At 41.8% G+C, this 20,735-nt stretch overlaps 1 protein-coding gene across 1 annotated transcript in view; it reads right to left on the bottom strand.

The window, feature by feature from the left end:
- LOC116398787 (copine-9) overlaps positions 1-20,735 on the bottom strand; it is a 144,659-nt gene that overhangs the window by 122,826 nt on the left and 1,098 nt on the right. Inside the window, exon 2 of the mRNA XM_031875413.1 lies at positions 9,413-9,459. Coding sequence (XP_031731273.1) covers positions 9,413-9,459 — 47 coding nt within the window. The remainder of the gene's footprint in view (positions 1-9,412; positions 9,460-20,735) is intronic.

Here is a 20,735-nt window from a genome sequence, read left to right as displayed (position 1 = left end):
ATGCTGATGTGGCCCGGAGTAAAAATGAGTTTGACACCCCTGTGCTAGAGCAACTGAGGCCATGTCCACACTACTACGTTTCGATTTTAAAACGCATATCTTTTGCTACGCTTACACAAAGCGTCCACACTAGGGTTTTACCTTGTAGTGTGGACAGGCGGAACCTAATTAGATTGGAAACGCCCCTATCACTATCACGTGAGCCTTTTCCAGAAGACAACAAGCAGCCTTGATTATCGATCGACTACCAGGTTAACTCAACAAGGTGAACTGATTACAGCCGTTGTAGAGCTTGTTGTCTATATCAGCAGCTGTTGTCCAGTTAAATTCTGCATTTTATAACTCTACTACTGCCGACATGCGGAGCAAGCAGCTGTTATTGGAGCGATTAGCGAGCTACGTGTCGAGCTACGTGTATCAGCCCTACGGAGCATCTGAAGTCACAGTTTGCTCCTTTGAGGTGGGCGACGGACACTAAACGGACGACTTTCCTTTTATTAATGCTAATTTTGTTCTGCACAACGATTGTGAAGTCCCAAGATAAAATGTAAAGGAACAAAAGCATAATGTTATCCAGTACGACAGAGACTTCAGCCACCAGCAGAGCTACGAGTGAGAACAACGAAACTAAGGAAACGAGTGAGAGACATGTGTTGACCACATTTATGGACCCATAATATATAAACTTTGATTTGTATGTGTTCCTTTTAAAGTACATTTGATGTGTGTGTTAGAGAGATAGAGCAAAACCTGCAGCCTTGTAACTAAGTCTGCTTGAGTTTATAGAGGAAGATCTTAGTATCAAGCACTACCTTTCATTATTAAAGACTATAATACTCTGTTGTAATTTCTGTAACTAGCAACCAATCTACTTCCTGTTTACACCAGAGTGGAGGCAAGAGAATGGGTAGCAATGACAAAGATGGCCCCAGTGTACGTGAATAGTCACGTGATATTGGTTTTCAGGCTTGCTGGTACAGACATTTTGCGAACAATGCTTTTCGATGCCATCCGTGTGGATGGAGATTGTTTTTGTTTTAAACAAAAACATATTAGTTTGGATGTAGCCTGAGACAGACCTTACCTTTCCTTTCCACTGCCAGTGTTTTGTGTCTTTATCAACCCTTTCTCTTGTTACATAGCTGAGTTCTGTGTGTGGTTATTGGCAGAGATGGGCAGTATTTCTATTACTTGTATTTGAAATACGTATTTCAATTACTTTTGAGTATTTTGTAATTTGTATTTGATAGGGCCGATAAAAATCGAACGTAATTTGTAACAAAATACTTTAGAGTGGAGTAATTTTGTATTTAAAATACTCAAAATACTGTGCACGAATCAAAAAACAGTTCAGTCTTCAGATCTTCCAGTTCAATGGATTGTCTGTCAAGGTAAATATTTTATCTGAGTGTGACAGATGTCAACTAGCTTGATGTCTGGGTCTGGCTACATAGCCTATTGTATATACATGGTGATGGTTATAATATCAAGCTAGCGATCGATGCTAACATGCTAATGACGCTAGCATGCTGTCTAGGCTAGTGCATAGCCAGTGTTCAGCAAGTTAACTTATCAGTTAGTAGCTAGCTATATAGGAAGAGGGAGATTGGGAGATTGTATGTTCATGATAACCTTATCAAGAGACCTCTGACCATTTAATCTTGCACTGTATTACAAGTTATGCTGTATCTTCTCAATGTGAATGTCATAATGCCATATCAATTACTGGCAGATAATATAGTTCACAGTTAGCCAGGCTATGACAGTAGATGTTCATTTGTTAAAAAAAAACAAAAAAAAAAAACATTAAATATCCAATTTATTTTATTTAAAAGGCATATTATGAAAGTATTCTTAGTTGTATTATTTCATACATTCTACAGTTGGCCAGGTGGACAACATGTCTGTGACTGTTCTTCCTTTTTGTGGGCTTCACCAGAGCTTTGTGTACATTATATAGCCCATTTCTGAATGCTCTGCTATACCAAATTGTGAGAAAACGGAAAATCCAGAAAAAGTATTTCCTATATTTTAAATACAAAATACATGTATTGTATTTTGTTACATTTTCTGGCACCAGTATTTTGTATTTTATTTTGATACATTTATTTGAGGGGTATTTTGTATTTTGTATCAAAATAGATTTTGATGTATTTTTGCCCATCTCTGATTATTGGGTTTTGGCAACGAAAGCACTTTAGTTAAGGTTAAGATAAGATTATGGCTTCAATTAAATGTTATCAACGTAAATGAGTGAACTAACTTTAGACCTTTTGTGCATTAAACCAAACCATGACCTTTCCCAAACTTTCCCAAAACAACTTCTCCCAAAACTTGCATTTTAAAACTTGCCAGGTCCTTTATTCTCATCATGTTGATAAAAACATCTAATGTCAACTGGACAAAGGATTGTTCAGTCATAAGGATTGCAAGTGCAGGATTGTTCTGCACTGTACAGTGCAGACACAGAGAGAAAGCCTCCTCCCCTGTACAGTGTAGCAGTTTTGGGTCGAGGTGGAGCGCCGGTTTGCTGTCGTGGACAGAAACTTAAAGACTTCCTGCCACTGCTGCTCCGTTGACAGCTGCCAAAACATCCCAGCAGTCACACCTGCAATCCCACAGAGCCCTTTGTTTCACATTCACCTGTTAACCGTTCTCCCTGACTTCACAGTGGAGGAGCCCTCACAGAGAGGCTCGTCGTGTTCCCAATGGATTATTTAGCCTCTTGGATGCCTGCTGCCAGTAAATAATAGCACAAAAAAAAGTTCCTGCAAGGAGTACTTCTTTCAAAAAGTGGTTCCGAAAAGCTCTCACTGTTTTTGTTTCTTTGAGACAGAGAGAAAAATCAGAGAGCGGGGAAATCATGAGAGACAATAACTGAAATCCATAAGCAAAAAATGAAAGGTCTCGCACTCATGATATTGAAAGCAATAAAGGCAATAAAGCAATAAAGGCATTTGAAAGCAATAAAGGCATTTCTGTTTCATCAAAGAACAAATTGTATAACCAATTTCAACTGGAGCAAAGAAGAATAAATATAATACATATACCTGTGAAGTACAGTTTATACAGCGCATACATACATGTACGTGTGTGTATGTGTATGTGTGTGTGTATGTGTGCGTATAGGTGTGTGTACATGTGTGGCTGTTGTGCTGAAAAACTTGTTTCGTGATGTGATATTGAAACTGTGCATGATGATTGTGTTCATTTGGGTGTAAGAGTAACATGACCATGTCTAAAAATATTAAGACGCATCACACATGCCATCTCACTGGTAAAGGTAAGACAACTGCACCATTGTCATGATCCCAGTTTGTTTCCTGTATTGGTTGGAAAGTCCTCTCATCTTGCCTCGTTTTGTTTTACTTCCTGCTTTGGGGTGTTTTCTGCCTTGGAGATTGAATGTCGAGCTTTTTGGAAGCAGCTTTTGTTATTAAACCTCACCCTGAATTCAATTCATCCTGCCTGCCTGGTTTTGGACAGTTGGGTCCTCTCCGAACTTCGCCCTGACAACCACTTAAATATCTACCTAATGTGCTACCACAGAGTTCACAAACACGAAGCAAAGAAACCTTCTTCCCCAGCTATGAAAATTCAAGCAGAAGGCAGCTGTAGTAAATAGTGTTATAGTTATATAGTAGTCTGTAGTTTAAAAAAAACACTGTTATTGTACCACCGTTTATTTCATATTCATTTGAGGAAGGATAAAGTCTCCTCATCGCTCCACATGGACGTGATGTTTATGTATCTGCTGCTCTTTTCATGTAACTCTGTTACAATGCCCTGGCTCACCTAAATGGAACAGGGCCATAATTAATGTTATTAATAACACTTGTGTTTACCCTGCAATGACATGTCAAAATGGCTGCTGTGACAAGGACCTATTAATAACAAGTAAATCTGAGCTGGGTTTGCTTCACAATTAACCAACATAGATTATAGCTGCAGCTAGCTCCATACGCAAAATATCACATACTTTGCTGTGTCGATTTTTTTTCTCACCCCTAGTACTATTCCTTGTTTATGTCTTTTAAAACTTTTGTCTGCACGCTCGCCTGCCTTGAATTGCCCCTTGAGGGCCGAATAAAATATTCTGAATTAAATTGAATGTAAGTACCTGGATCACACGATGAGCAACGAACACCACGTTGCTGCAAAGTAATGAACAAAAATAATGAGTGCCGGTGGACTATTGTCCTTGCACGCTGCAGAGTTCCATCACGTTCAATCAAACGCATGACGCAACAAAGAAGTAGAGGAGCGTCTACTGATTTCAGAGGAACCTTTCTCGCTGTGGCTGATGAGCAAAGCGAAGCTTGGGGGTTTAGGGGGGTTCCGGCGCACGGCAGTCCATTTAATTCTGTATGTGTGTGTGCGCACGTCTCCCAGCAGCACGGTAGTGTGACGCCTGGCATCGAAGGCAGCATTTCTCTCCATTTCAGTCTGTTGTATCTGTAATGAAGCGTCTCCAAAATGGAGGAGATAGTAGACACAGACGGATAGGGGGGACAGGGAGATTGTCCCAGAAACGCATGTAACACCCACAATGTGGACAGAAAATGTCAGTTGAAATGGGGGATAGGATCCTTATTGTTATTCCCCCACAAAACAAAAGTTGAGAAAAGTAGGTTAGCGTGGCTTCGTGTGCCTCCTGGGGGAACAGGTTAGGCTGGCAGTGTTAGTTTTCTCATTTCCGTTGGTGCTCTTACTATACCTGGTGGCCCAAAGCAGCTGATAAGTTTGGATATGCCTCTGGCCAGTTTTCCCCCAAAACATGTACTATTTCCATAATTATACATTTACAACCAATTTGACATTGTACTTCCATCCCTTGATTTTGTTTCCTTATAATCAGTGGATATGCACTAAAAAAAAAACACCTCTACGGGATAAAGACATATAAATGCCACAAAGTTAGAGATTCTCTGAGTTTATTATCTAATGACATGAAGAGATGTCCCGTAAACATCAACACAGCACACCTTGTTGGTCATTCACAGGACAAGATACTGACTGATCCTGCTTTTTAGAGGGTGAAAAGTTTGACATGGCCTATTTTTCGGAGGTGAAACGAAAGTAATTCTAAGGAAGAATTGCTCCCGCGAGCTAATAAGCCGAATTATTTCGGAAATGAGCAAAGAGAAAGGAGTGTTATATTCAGTGTTTTGGATAACAAGCCCAACACTGACAGAGATGAGAGGTACAGTAGGAGATTTCATAAAACGGAATATGTGCCGTCTCCCTGTCTCTTTCACACACACACACACACACACACACACACACACACACACACACACACAATCACACAATCTGACAAGAAGTATCTTTTAATTAGCTTCTCCTTTTGTTTAGGACGTTTTATGTGCAGTTCCTTCTCTGTCACCCACAAGAGTTTTTGTTTTTTGGCAGAATTGTAAAGACAAAAAATCTTCTCCGCGTTAGTGTGAGAATTAGATTTCTGCTAATTGCATCAAAAAGTGCCTCGAGCTAAATCTGCCAATGTATACAACCGGCCCACGCACTACAAGCTGGTGACAATATGTGTGGCACGGGGGAGATGGTTGTTTCCTTTCGCTCGTTGACAGGCAGCTACGCTAGCGTCCAAGGAGACGGTAAGAGGAGTAAGTGGGCAGCTGTGTGGGACCTGGAACCATATGGAAGATCTCCAACTATGGCCACACTCCAAACGGTCAAACTCAGGCCCAAAGACTACTCTGCAAATAAAAAGGCAGTGGGAAATACATTCACAGCAGAACCACGTGGTGCTGCTGCCGATGTAATCGACAGCTAAAGGCCCCGGACATTCCCCTGCAGAGGAGAAAAGATCTGGCCCGCTGCTGAGATGCAGAGGTGGCGAGGAAAAAAAAAAGTTTAGGATGCTCCCAGATAAACTTTTATCTTCTCACAGAGGCAAGAGGCGTTTTATGATATTTTCCAACTGTGATGTCTCTGCTTAGATGGAGGCTTGACAGTTTATCCTGCGCAGTTTCTAAATCTGTGAAAGGATTACTGCTCTATCGCTCCAAGCAACTTTAAATCTTTCCCAGCAACTCGCTCTGAAGTTTAGAAAAAGGTATATTGCCTATATGGGCACAACAGAAACTTCTTTCAGTCAATCAGTCAAGCTGAAAAATGTTAACCCCGAGAACCAGTCTAAAAGAGAGCTAAAAGGACTAATACCTGAAAATTTGATTAAAAGAACAACAAAACTTACATAGAATGAAAGAAAAATAAAGAGTTCTTACTGATTCCTCTGCCAATATGTCCTTTAGTTGGTAATTTCTAATAGAGTTGTCTTTAATATTGTTGTGGGCAGAGAAAGGAAATTGCTTTCTAAGTCATCACTTGTTAATCTTTAAAGAAATATTAACCTTTGGTTGTCATAAGTGACATAAAGAATAACAGTAACACCAAAACAAAAAACAACAGGGTTCTCACTCTGGAGGTCATTCTTTTCCTGTGATGACTATGAAAGTGTGATTTAAAAGATGTGCAGTCCATCGCTATAACTTCTCTCTGAAATAATTCCTTACATGCTTCGAAATGATCATGAATGATCATAGAATTATGTAAACAGATCTACAGATGTAGGTAAAACAAGCTAGCAAGCACGTCAACTTCAGCAACTGAACCAATCATGGTAACCGGCCGGTTTGGGATGTCAACGGCAGCACATCCTGAACTTTTGTCTTAATTTGTGGTCTTTTTCGTCTTTTTAACTGGAGAACTTATGGGATACGACAGAGTACACCTATCAACATCGGAGAAGGAAGCGTGGCGATTGGCTTCATTTGTGGAGACCATTACCGCCCGAGGCCGACCACCCAGTTAGACCTGCCGGACCAAACACCACTGAAGTGGAGCTGACTGCCCCAGGAGGAGAGGAAGGAGAGCCGAGATGGAAGCTGCGCTAACCCAGCTAAGACCGAAGGCTACTCCACTACCCAGCCTGCTCCTGGCTGATGTGCTAACCCAGCAACGGGAGGTCAGTGACTGTTGTGCCCTCTTCTTTACAAGACCATCTCCATCGTGGCATCTCAGGACAGAGCCCAGGACGAGAGGAGGCGGACTCTGTTTACATCAGTGATGCTTGGTGCTAAAAACAGTCAAATTTGATAGAAAATGTTTCCCTGATGTTGAATTTTTTATGTTAAGATGTCTGCCATAGAATTGTTTTGTTGCTGCTGGTTAGGGGTGGGAATCTCTATATTAGTGACAAATAAAAAAGATTCTGTAGCAATGGATGTCAACGCATAGCATGTTACTACCATCCAACCCGCTTTCCTCACTGATTCTATGACTTTAACTGTGGTTTTGTTGTAGTGTGAGAGTACCGCTGTGTCCGTAAAAACCTCGAGATGGAAAGTTGTATCTCGGTTCCAAAGTGTGCAACATAGCGAGAAAGCCCTCCTTAGGGGCATAAACCACGTAAACAAGACGCACGTGTTTCACGTCTGTTGCATTCAGGGGCAGTTAGTTCACTCTCAGCTAAATGAAAATAGAAGAATGTTGAAAACATTTTCTGGGATATTATACTTTTTCTCTCAATTTCCAAGTATTTTTAGTGACTGGAAAGGTTGGTTAACTGTTTTCCAGGTCTTCCGGGACGCGTGGGACTAGGGATCCGGTTCTAAACGGGAACCGATAAGACAGTAGTAAATACCCAGAGTATCGGTAAGGTCCAGAGTTAGCGGTTCTGCTATCGGTACTTTAGAAGTTCTGGAGTTAGATGTCCTCGTCTCAAACCTCCTCTCTCTGTCTCCGGCTCAGTACAGCGTGAGACTCACATCATGGCAGAGAGAAGAAATAGATCCAGTGTGGCTACATTTTACTCCAGGAGATGCTGAGAACGCTCGTAGCAAATGCAGTAAAACCCTCACAAGTAAGGGAGGAAGCAGCAGCAGTTTATCACAACGTTTAGCCAACAAGCTGAACATCAATCTGCACAAACGCTCAGTTTGAGCAGCCGTCCATCCTCGTCCACTGCAGGTATCGTTAGTGATGCCATACAGAGATTGATCAGAAGAACAGGATAATAAATCAAAGATAATTACTCAGCTAATTGTTTAGCTGCGATTGTATTTAAATGATTTGGGAACTTCTTGTAGATTGTCGGGCTGAGGTTGTAGCCATGACCCAGCCCACCAATGCACACAATGCGATGCAGATAACTTCAAACGTATACAAGCATCCTCTATCCGTCTCTTCCTCCTCTGCTGCTCCATGTCACACTTTCACATGCTTAAAACAACGCAACGTTCCCGTTTGTTTGGTGCAGGCTGCCGGTCAGATAGCTGTGATCACAGAGACATACACCTGCAAAGTGATCCATACATGGACCACCGCTTTAGAGTGTGTGTGTGTGTGTGTGTGTGTGTGTGTGTGTGTGTGTGTGTGTGTGTGTGTGTGTGTGAGTGACTGTATGTAGCTCTGCTGAAAGCCTCCTCTCCCTGTGAGACTGATTGAGGCTCACTGAGATCTGTGTATGTATTTGGATCCCCGCTGAGGTGACACTGATTTTCTCTGACAGCACAAAGCACAAATTACTGCAAGACAGAGAGTGAGCGACACCGAGGCAGAGAGGAGGAAGAGAAAGAGCTTGTCTATATGTTTACACAGCCTCGGTGTTCGACAGTGGCCGACCTCCCAAAGCGACTCGATGCTTTTTCCAATTTATGAATTCCTATATTTGGCTGCTGAGGCTTCACAGAGGGGCTTAGTTTTTATTACATTCTGTTTGCTATGAAACTCTTTGATCAGTATGACCGTCACAGGACATTTCGCTTCACGCCTGCTTAGAATCTTTTAGTTGTGACCTCACTGGAGGAAAGCATGGGCCATTTTATTTCATCTCCAATATCCTGAGAATGACAGAATGCTTTTTGGCGGATTGCTGTTCATTTTTTTAACCTTTGTTTTCTTAGATTTTTTTTGCCATTCTAACAACATGTTTCATTTCATCAGTGACTAAAAGTGTTTCTGCTCTCCAATACAAAGCCAGTCAAGCTCTAGAAGCATTCTAAAGGGACAGTGTGGCTTTTTTCACCACCAAAGCCAAGCACAAGAAATTGTGTGTTTTCATGCAAATAACCACTATAGATGTACGAACAACAAAGAAAAAGGATAACATTTAGAATTGTTGGCGGTATACACCGACATCTTTTCTTAGGGCGCTGGTGAAAAGAATGTGGAGCCTTGCTGTCATTTACAGTTCTTAGAAAGAAAATCTGAAACCTTTTAAAAGAATCGGACAACAAAATTGTAATCAGCGAATCTCTAATATTTTGCTCAGATATTTTTTGAAATAAAGGCTATTTAAGTCTTCGTCTCATCAGGACCATTGTCTCTTTTTGTCAGTAACCAACTGCAGTTGATCTGAAGTGAAAGATTTAAAAGACATTCCACTCACCTCTCTCCACTCCTTGGTCCCCAGGCCTTGCACATACAACACCACCACTGAGAAGACAAACAAAAGATATGTTTCAGAGCAATGCACTGTTTACATTTTAAGGCAAATCATCTCAAAATCACACATCCTGAAGGCAGATGATCACAGGTGCAGCACAGCTACTAAATTGTCCTTTGACTCTCTGAACCACGAGCAGTTTCGGGAGTTTTTCGCTCCTGTCACACTTTTCTCTCTGTAGCTTTGATTTCCGCTGCAATATACGTAAATGTTCTTCACCTCTAAACAACAGAGTCATGGCTAGAAGTAGAGAGAACTCACACATGTCTTCAGTAAAGAATAACAATTATAATGCCATAAATCACAAAACAAAAGAAACACAAGTTGAATTTCTTTGATAATTTCTTTTACAAACAATGGAACCTACAGTTGTGTGAAAAAGTGTTTGTCCCCTTCCTGATCTCTTATTTTTTTGCATGTTTGTCACACTTAAATGTTTCAGATCATCAAACAAATTTAAATATTAGACAAAGATAACACAAGTAAACACAAAATGCAGTTTTTAAATGAAGGTTTTTATTATTAAGGGGAAAAAAAAATCCAAACCTACATGGCCCTGTCTGAAAAAGTGATTGCCCCCTAAACCTAATAACTGGTTGGGCCACCCTTAGCAGCAACAACTGCAATCAAGCGTTTGCGATAACTGGCAATGAGTCTTTTACAGCGCTGTAGAGGAATTTTGGCCCACTCATCTTTGCAGAATTGTTGTAATTCAGCCACATTGGAGGGTTTTCGAGCATGAACCGCCTTTTTAAGGTCATGCCACAGCATCTCAATCGGATTCAGGTCGGAACTTTGACTAGGCCACTCCAAAGTCTTCATTTTGTTTTTCTTAAGCCATTCAGAGGTGGACTTGCTGGTGTGTTTTGGATCATTGTCCTGCTGCAGAACCCAAGTGCGCTTCAGCTTGAGGTCACGAACAGGTGGCCGGACATTCTCCTTCAGGATTTGTTGGTAGACAGCAGAATTCATGGTTCCATTTACCACAGCAAGTCTTCCAGGTCCTGAAGCAGCAAAACAGCCCCAGACCATCACACTACCACCACCATATTTTACTGTTGGTATGATGTTCCTTTTCTGAAATGCCGTGTTACTTTTACGCCAGATGTAATGGGACATACACCTTCCAAAAAGTTCAACTTTTGTCTCGTCAGTCCACAGAGTATTTTCCCAAAAGTCTTGGGGATCATCAAGATGTTTTCTGGCAAAACTGAGACGAGCCTTTATGTTCTTTTTGCTCAGCAGTGGTTTTCGTCTTGGAACTCTGCCATGCAGGCCATTTTTGCCCAGTCTCTTTCTTATGGTGGAGTCATGAACACTGACCTTAATTGAGGCAAGTGAGGCCTGCAGTTCTTTGGATGTTGTTTTGGGGTCTTTTGTGACCTCTTGGATGAGTCGTCGCTGCGCTCTTGGGGTAATTTTGGTCGGCCGGCCACTCCTGGGAAGGTTCACCACTGTTCCATGTTTTTGCCATTTGTGGATAATGGCTCTCACTGTGGTTCGCTGGAGTCCCAAAGCTTTAGAAATGGCTTTGTAACCTTTTCCAGACTGATAGATCTCAATTACTTTGTTTCTCATTTGTTCCTGAATTTCTTTGGATCGCAGCATGATGTCTAGCTTTTGAGGATCTTTTGGTCTACCTCACTTTGTCAGGCAGGTCCTATTTAAGTGATTTCTTGATTGAGAACAGGTGTGGCAGTAATCAGGCCTGGGTGTGGCTAGAGAAATTGAACTCAGCTTTCCAAAGATGTGATAAATCACAGTTAATTTATGTTTTAACAGGGGGGGGGGGGGGGGAAACACTTTTTCACACAGGGCGATGTAGGTTTGGATTTTTTTTCCCCTTAATAATAAAAACCTTCATTTAAAAACTGCATTTTGTGTTTACTTGTGTATCTTTGTCTAATATTTAAATTTGTTTGATGATCTGAAATATTTAAGTGTGACAAACATGCAAAAAAATAAGAAATCAGGAAGTGGGTAAACACTTTTTCACACAACTGTATATATCCCACTTGTTTCCAAGTGCCCACAAGTGTTACCAATGTATACCAAACTACCAAAATATATCGTCCCCATGTGCGATATATATTAAGCTATTCACACGTATACAATCTCTCCTCTCCTCTCTGCTCGGTGTTAACAGCCTGCAGCTTTGTCAGGTGACTGTTGGTCTCAGGTGAATCAATCACGGCTTCCTAGTTGTGCTGAAGAGTGCAGAATTTAGAGTAAAAGATTTATTTGGGGAAAAATTTTAAATGAGACATGTAGAATACATTTTTTTAATGAAATATCACAATTTTAAGCTTAGTTTCGGTTGTGTTTATGACGGAAGCATTTGTCACACGAAGGACAACTCCTCCTCTCCCTCTCCACTTCTCTTCTCCTCTTCACTTCCACTCCTCTACCCATTCCTCTCTTCCTCTCTCGTCCTTTCCTCTTACCTTCTTCCCTCTCCTGTCCTCCACACTCTACTACTCCTCTCCACTTCACTTCCCCTGCTCTCTTCCTCTCCCTTCCCTTTTCCTCTTCCCTCTACTCCTCCTCTCTCCTGTCCTCCGCACTCCAGTCCTCCTATCCTCTTCGGTTCCCCTCCTCTCCCCATTTGTCCCTTACTCTCCACTCTTGTCCTCTTGCCTCCTCCCCTCTCCCCTCCCCATGGTAATGGCAGTCTGCGGAGAGAGCGCATCGCGTTTCTGCTTCAGCGGGACGGCAGGACAGTCGACCACAACGACCCAGCTGCCACTGGGACCCGTACATATCCACATTCTCTCGCTCTGCTTTCCTCTTCGAAGAAGAAATAAAAAGCAACGGAGGGAGGAGAGGAAAACAGGGTCAAGCTAAATTAATAAATACCGAAACAGAGGGAAAGAGGCTGAGAGTTTAGGGACGGTTGGCTAACTTATTCCATTTGGTAGGAAGAGCGAAAGTGAAGCATTTAGGCTTCAGGCTGAGTGACTGTGTAAGTGTGTGTGTGTGCGTGCGTGCGTGTGTGCATGGTGTTGTGATGTGTATGGCACGAACAAGCATCCATAATGACCACAAATATATAAATATATGCCCTATGGGTGTTTTTTACCTGATGGAGGCCAGCCCTCCTAAAACATTTACAGTGTGAGTGATGCATGATGTCAGTGAACGTTACATGTCGGCACATATAGTGTGAGGGGCTCATCAGGCGTGACTTCACCCTCTCTGGATAGTCAGACACACTGTTCAAAGCTTCACCTACAAAGAGTTATGCACTGGAATTCATAAATATCCCACAAAGTCAATACCCCACGAAAAGTTGGGCTTTCACCCAGGAGACAGATGTGAAAGCAGAAGTCAGCGTTGATTTCTTTGTCACATAAATATCTTATTTAAGTAACACAATGACGTAGTTATTTGAACCAATCTTTTCCTTTCATTTTGTTGCCTAAACCTGACCAAGTAGTTTCCTGTGAAGACGGAAGATGATTTTGAAGAGACTGTATGCATGTAGCGTAGGGATTGACATGAGGAGCAATATCATAAGAACCGTTGTGTGAGTATACGTTGCTGCGTGGCATGAACCACCTCTCAATATCACGGAGTAATATTCAGGCGCGCAAACTCATCAGGGCCGAGAGGTTTTCCAACTCATTTGCGCTCGCCATAGTGTGACGGATTGGTTGAGCTAACCTCAGCATATGTTGCTAACAGCGTACGGGTGAAGCGGAGCTGCTTCTGGAACGGTGGAATCAGTCGATGGACTCCTTTCCCGTTGCCAGTAGACGAGTAGGAGTATTTTTTCCTGCTGTGTCACGTTCAATGCCACAAACTCGCCAGAAAACAGGGTTAGTGAAAAGTAGAAAGCCGCATGGAGGCTAGTGAAAATGGTCACTTTTAAAAAAAATCTGTTTTACGTGATCTGTCTTTCAAACTCTGTGCTGATTGGTTTGGGGGGCTGCTTGGACTGACAGAGTTAAATAATGGGATGAAAATGTGCGCGACCTTCCGGGTCATTATTTTTGACCAAAGGCCTCGATATGCTGATGATATTGCAGGGTTGACCATTGGTGCTTTCCACCAAATGTTATGATAAATAATCACCAGTTATGTGAATATAATAATAGATAGTTCAGAACATTGTATCACTTTACTGTAATGCCTTTAAAACCAGGAAAAGACAACACGTATGTCATAGTACAATATTACAATATCCAGAATCTGAGACAATCTAGTCTCATATAACAATATTAATATAATATCGATGTATTTCCCAGCCCTGCCGGATCAATGCCATTGCATCTCTTCCCACTGATGACAAAAGCCTCAGATGTTAGTGGGGACTCAAATTGTGTTTACATTTGTATTTTGTGGCTTAGCAGTGTTCCAGCACAAGAAATACATTTAAATACATGACGCAGGGAACTCTCTCACATTTCTGGCCCAGGACTAAGCAAGTTGGTACAGCCATGGCTGCTCTGGCACTGAGTGGACACAACCGAGGGTGACATTTCCTCCGTACACGTTACATTCTCCTGTGAAGCTCTTCTCTGGCAGATGTAAAGAAAAGGACACGAAATGGAGACGTGATATGTGGCGGACATGCAGAACTGTCAACGTCGTCCGCGGGACAGCAGTGGGAGTTGACAAGGACTGCGGTGCAGGTGGCACTCTGATAAAGAGGTATGTTTGGTTACTTGGGGTGGATAATTCTACTTTTATATATGCAAATTGAACGAGGCAAGCTGGACTGCCCTAGCGATGCCTTTTGTACTCCAAAGGGCAGAATTCTGCTCTGCTTTTTCCTGAGTTGAATTACATGCAGTTTACTTGCACATAAAAAGTCAGAAAGGTCAGTTCATTTGGAGAGACCTGGAGAAGAACACAGGTACCCAGTGAAGGAGATAAATGTAATTGTGTTGTAAGACCTCAAAAGAAATCTAACAGCATATATCTTTATGCAGAAACTGGGTCATGGAGGAGCTTTCTGAAAATATTCTATATTTCTGTGCTAAACTTCAAAGCAGCAGCCAATGAATGGTGGTTTGGAGTTTATTTTTTTGTGTAAAAGCAAAGATTTGTGTGATGGATCATCAATGTGAGGAGAAACCCATCACGCTGGGCTTTGCCTGGTCAGTGCTGCCGGCCTAAAGGATGCGAGCAGCTGATAGCTGGAATCAAAAATCTCATCTCACGGGCATTTCCGCCGAGATGAAGGCACATCCGAAGCCAACTGCACTCAGCCAGCAGAGACTGTAAACACAAGTCATCCAACACTCGGAGCAGGAACAGTCCAATGGGATGCGCTCCCCAGAGAAAGGCGCCGCACGGCCCACTTGGAAAGGAGCTAATGTGCAACAGCAATGCTGCCTTTGAGTCCCGTCCTCCATCAGTTATCAAACCACAACGCAGTTTAACTGTTTTATTACAATTCTGGACTTTATTTAATAAGAACCCGCCACAGTGCTGAGCTTGTAATAAGTCTGATATATGAAGTGCACTCTCGGGGGAACGTTTGTTTGTGACCTCTATTGAAATAAAGAGAGAGAATATAGACGTCCAATGAAAGGCCGCCGTTCAAGCTGATTGGAATGCAAACTCTCAGAGAGCTAGCACTAAAATCAGGCAGAAATCGCCTTTTAGCTTCACATCTAGTGTTTAGCCATCATGTGAGCCGCTTCCTGTTTGGGAGGGGTTGTTATTTTGACCTAACCAATCAGTAAAGGGTAATGTCATCTCTCGCCATGGTCATTTTCAGTCAACATGGAAGCTGCAGCAGCCGTTTAGCAACCTGTTCTTACTCACCACTTCGTAGAATACCAACGCTTGTGTGTGAACATTTATTGACTCCGGCTCTGAACCGAGTCGGGTACCTACAGGCGTGGATCTACCTGATGAGTGCTGCGTGACATTATCAGTACGTATCGACCCCGTCCTGTTGTGGCCGGACGCCTGGGTCAGGACGGAGGGTTCTAACCATGGGGACATCAAAGAGCTGAGGGGGCATCGGGGCCACAGCGAGTGCGGCTTCTGCCCCCCCCCCGTGGGGAGGAAGGGTTTGAAGTTCAGGACCCCTCTGACACGATCATTACCCTCCATCATGGTCCCCCACCTCTGCCCAGCACAGGAAGAAAGGCTAATCTCTGGGGATGGGTCAATAAAGGACGCGTGGCCTAACTGACTGTGTGTGCGTCTGATTACCTAACTGTCCCTACCTTACTGCAGTCCATCCAGAATATGCAGCTGACTTTTTTCGGATTCTTCAATAACTACTTCAATACCATTTCATAGCTGAATATTAAATATTACATGACATAGTTACTACATAGTTATACAAAATCCCCCACATCGTCGTCTACAGATGGTACCCTTTAGGTAATAACACCTTTCAAATGACATGTAATAATTATGTTAATCATAAATCTGAGTTAAGAGGCAGCAGATAAATCAGATAACTGTCAAAATCTTTCATTGAATGGCTTCTGGAATTAAGTTCATGAATGACAAATCAGCAGATTATAAAATATCTTTAATCCTGATGAAAGCCATGGTTCCTGCCTGTCACTGTTTTTAATCCCATAAAACTCTAAGAAACGATCGTGATAAATATTCAGTTTATCACAGTTGACATTTACCTGCCCCCCGCACATGAAGCAACATTTTGCAAAATCAGAACGTTTGAGGTTTATATCTTCGTAGGAGTTTTATCATAATGACTGATTGTTGAGCGAGATGAGAGAGCTGGAGTCCGTGAACCAGATCTACAGACAGACATTAGATATTTAGGCTTCTATCACAAAGTTGTACGCGTGAGAGGTTGTTGTGGAGCTGCATGTGAAATGAATGCAGGACAAACAAAAACACCACACTTCTGTGAAATCTGATGAGACGGTACATCAAACACATCTCAATTGGTTTGCCCTAGAATATATGTTGTTTCTTGTCTAGAAGTGCCATGTCATCTGCTCAGGATGTTTGAGGTGGCAGGTGTTAATCAGTGGCTTTTCCTGTAACTGAGGATCTCTTCCTGCCCCAGACACTCACACAGTTAACTAAATCAGATGCGTTCAGGAAGACAAAGCAGATAGAAATGTTTTCTGGCTCCTCTTTTCCGTTTGGTTTAAAACCAAAGAATTGCCAAATAGGCGCATTTGCAACGAGAGCAGACATCAGTTCGGGCGACTGTACATGGGTGACTACGCACAGCATCAGACGCATGCTAGCATGTTGATATTTGTTCTCTATGCACCACAACAATGTGGTGAAGGATGGAGAAAAGAAGAGGAGAGAAAGAGAGACTGAATATTGAGCAAAACTCATAAGAGGCGTTGCATTATTGATTAAGAGTTCTGTTATCGTAGACAAGTGAGGACAGTTATCATGGCCGAACAATAGACTCCTCGTATTGCCCAAGCCTGCTGTTGCATGGGGATGCAGATACTTCAAATCAATCTCCATTTCATAATGTAATTAAAAACAATTAAAGCAGATTTTAGGGGAGAACCTTTTCTTGTGTGAATCCAGAGTATATAGTAGAGGATATAAGCTGGATGTATATAGAAGATACATGTGTATGATGTAAAGGCTGGAATCTGTTATACTGGGCTATACAAATAATATTGACTCGACTTAAGATGCATGGCCAAAAGTACAATTTAACATTTTTAACAGGGCACAAATGTGGCCTGGGTCTTGAGGAGTTGAAGCATTTATTCACCCACAAATGAACTGTTCACACACTGCACTGCTACGTTCACAGCTCTAACGTATACTGTTAACTTCATAAACTTCATACTCACCATCACACACACACGCTCTCTCTCTCTCTCTATCTACCGGACACTCGCTCACGTTACAGACTTGCAGTACACTGGCGTAAACCCTGACAGTCTCCCAGACAGACCCACAGCTGACAACCTCGCAGCTAAACTAATACATGTGCTGGAGACTTACTGGGTAAAGTGGCTGCATGTGTCCACTAGCATGCTCACAACATCGGAGCTGCCAACTCTCTTGTGTGCACACTGCAGTTGTCGGTTATGTTAGCCAGACGACCCAGACACCCTCTGCTTCCTTCTTCCCTCACTAAACTACAAGTTGATTTTACAATCACTCTCACCACTTATGTTTTTCCCTCTGCAAATCAGACTGTTACACAATACCCAACAACACACAACGCTCCTTTACCTGAGGGCCACTTAAAGTCAGTGTGCCTGCTTCACACCACATTTGTTTTGACTTGGCTTTTTGTTGTGTCGAGCACAACGCAGCGCCAGCTCAAACGGCTTTTGTCGGGTTGCAAGTGTGCAACTAATGTTCAAAGAGAATTTCCTTTTCTTTTGGTGCGCGTGCTTTGACACCGAGATCTGAGGCTCCTTAATCTGTGCTACAGGGAAGCAGCTGCTGTGGAATACACAACCCGACAGCCCTTACACATGTACACACTCAGTGTAAAACATCTGAACAACAACACATGCATGCATGGACCACTGATGACACACACACACACACTTTGAACAGTCATATTAGGAGCTGTTTTTGTAGTTGGATGTCTATGTACGTAGCATTCAATGTTCAGTTCAACCGAGACCTTTCCAAAACTGCATCATACAATCTTATGTCTCTGAATTATCAATTCATTATTTATTTATCTTTTTTTCTTGTTATTATTATAATACTAGTTATTAATAATAATACATGTATTTTGTTTTCTTCCTCTAAATATATTATTTTATTTTGTATTCTTTATTTATCTTCTGTCACACACACACCAACAAAACACACAACCACTCTTATTTTGTTAACTGGCCTCAATTCACTGTTCCTCATTTTGTTCCGTTAGTCTTTTGCCGTGCAATAAAAGATCATTGAAAATAAATGATGTATAAAAGGATGATTCTGGTATTTCTGCATCTCGTTGTCATAGTTGGGTCACTCTAACCTCTGCTGCAGATTCTGGAAACTTGGTTTTGAGTATTGCATTAAAGTTGAATTAAGACACAATGGCAGGGCTTTACAAATGCCTTTTTCTGCAACTCTACAGTGAATGAAGAGAATAATATGTAAATCATATGGCTGGGATGATGCAGACAATATGATCGGTCTGTTCAGCTTCATTTGACATTGACAGGAGCAGCCGACTAGTATTATAGAGACGTTCACACAGGGAGGAAGTGGGGGTGGATGGATGGTTCAACAAAACTTCACACTGTTTCCTATTTCCTACCAGCAGTCAACGTTGACCACATGACATGAACACGATCATTCCATAACCTTGAGCATGTGGATATTATTGAAACCAAGAAAGCAAAGCTCCCTTGAATTTAGTAGCTTTAACCACCATGTGTCCGTAAACCAAACTTCAACCATATCATCGTCCCATCATAACACAGAGTGATGTCTAAACAGTGATGTGCAACGACAGATGATGTCGTACTGCTGATGGAGATGTCAGATCAGGAAACACTTGGTCGTGTCGTTCTGGAGGGAACTGGCAAGATACTGTTTGACTTGGAGGACTTTATTTCAGTCACAGCACAGCTTGTGACTACAAACAGCCACAACATGTAAAATACTGCTCCGATAATATTGGAGCAAGCTCACTACAGTGAAGGATCTTTGGGACCACAGAACTACAGTTTAACGCCTGCACAGCCAGATCATTAGTCAGGGCTTGACCCCTGCTCTATTCATATGTTAGCACTGATTAGCAGGTGTCTGTGTCTGTGCTCACCAAACCTGGCTTGTTAGACAAAAGAAACACTCGGCTGTAATTTCTTTTCCAGTAACTCAATAACATTCCAATCAAGGCTGTTTTTCACAGGCCAAAATTAGCATCCCAGATAATATCACAGTTAACGTAAACTATGGATGCACCTTGCTAACAAAGCTAGCGAGCCGGCACCAGCTTGTGACTTCCAGTAGCTTTTGTATCTGGCCCTGCCGGTCCTCGCTCTTCCCTTGCTCCACCCTCTCATCCAAATATGGTCACCGCTGGCTGAAAAAGAAATCAAGATGGCGACGGCCAAAATGTCAAACTCAAGGTTTCAAATTGGCAGTCCATGTAAGGTGTATTATCCAGTGTAATTAAATGAAATGACATTTCACACATATTCAATAACGCTGGTATGTTCCCAAGATACAGCTAACAAAAGATTAAAAGACCCACTTCTTATTAGGAGTGCAATAGATCATAAAAACATGATTCAGATTGTATCATAGATTTGAGTCACAGATCGGACAAAATATAAAAAGGGAGAAAATATAACTTGTAAAGATGCCCTGATCTCGCTTTTTTTTTGTCACTGATACTAATTACTGATCATTGATTACTCATATTGGCATATACAGATATTTTTTTCTTCTTTTTTTTAAAGCAGCTGGTCTACAAGGCTCCAGACTGTTCTTTTCCCGAAATCATTTCAACCGCTCTGAAGTCTGAGTAAACCATCAGAAATTGTAAATGTTGTCCTCTTATTTTGTTATAGTCATGTATACCTGTTATTACAGCATAAAATATCCAATACAATAGATTAGTAAATAAAAGACTGTATTCGTATTGGTGAAAACATCTTGTCATTATTAGTTTTAAAGATTAGAGTATTAAAAGCTGTTTAGAGCTAGTGTTAGGAAGTTACACAAATCATAATTCATCTCTATAATATTGTTTTCATTGGTGTGAAAATGTCTCCTTCAGCTCCAGCTTCTCCCCAAAAACTACATTTAACAAGATTTCATTTGAACACATCATGATAACGTTATAATTTACCTTTGCCTAATACTCATTTTTACTGAGCAGAGCCTGAACGCATCTTAATGTAATTGCAACCTTCCTCCTTTTCAACAATTTCAACACAGATCTGTTGTTCACAGTGTAGCGTCATCAGGGATCGGTGAACAGCATGAATTATGTTCTGATTGCATATTTTTACTGACTATCAACCGACAACGATCGGCAGTAAAACTTTATTTCACACTGTGATGGTTAAACTGTGTAATTAATTCACATGACTGCCTAACGGTGAGGGGGAATCCGTTACAATGCTCCGTACACCACTACTTGTTATGCAGTAGATTGAAAGATGATAAAGATGGTGGTGACAACCATGATGAGGATAATGAAATGATAAACCGTGTGAACACTGTCTACCCAAAGAACTAAATCGCCGTCTCTCTCCGTCTCAATCTCACTAATCAAGCAGAAATCCTCCTTGACAGCCATTCATTTATTTTTTGTCATCCTTTGTCAACTGTGTGTTCTCTCTCTCTCTCTCTCTCTCTCTCTCTCTCTCTCTCT

Source organism: Anarrhichthys ocellatus, unplaced genomic scaffold (assembly GCF_004355925.1).
Source record: "Anarrhichthys ocellatus isolate YVR2014 unplaced genomic scaffold, GSC_Weel_1.0 scaffold90, whole genome shotgun sequence".
In the NCBI taxonomy this organism is placed as follows: domain Eukaryota; kingdom Metazoa; phylum Chordata; class Actinopteri; order Perciformes; family Anarhichadidae; genus Anarrhichthys; species Anarrhichthys ocellatus.
This window is presented reverse-complemented; position numbering and strand designations above follow the sequence as displayed.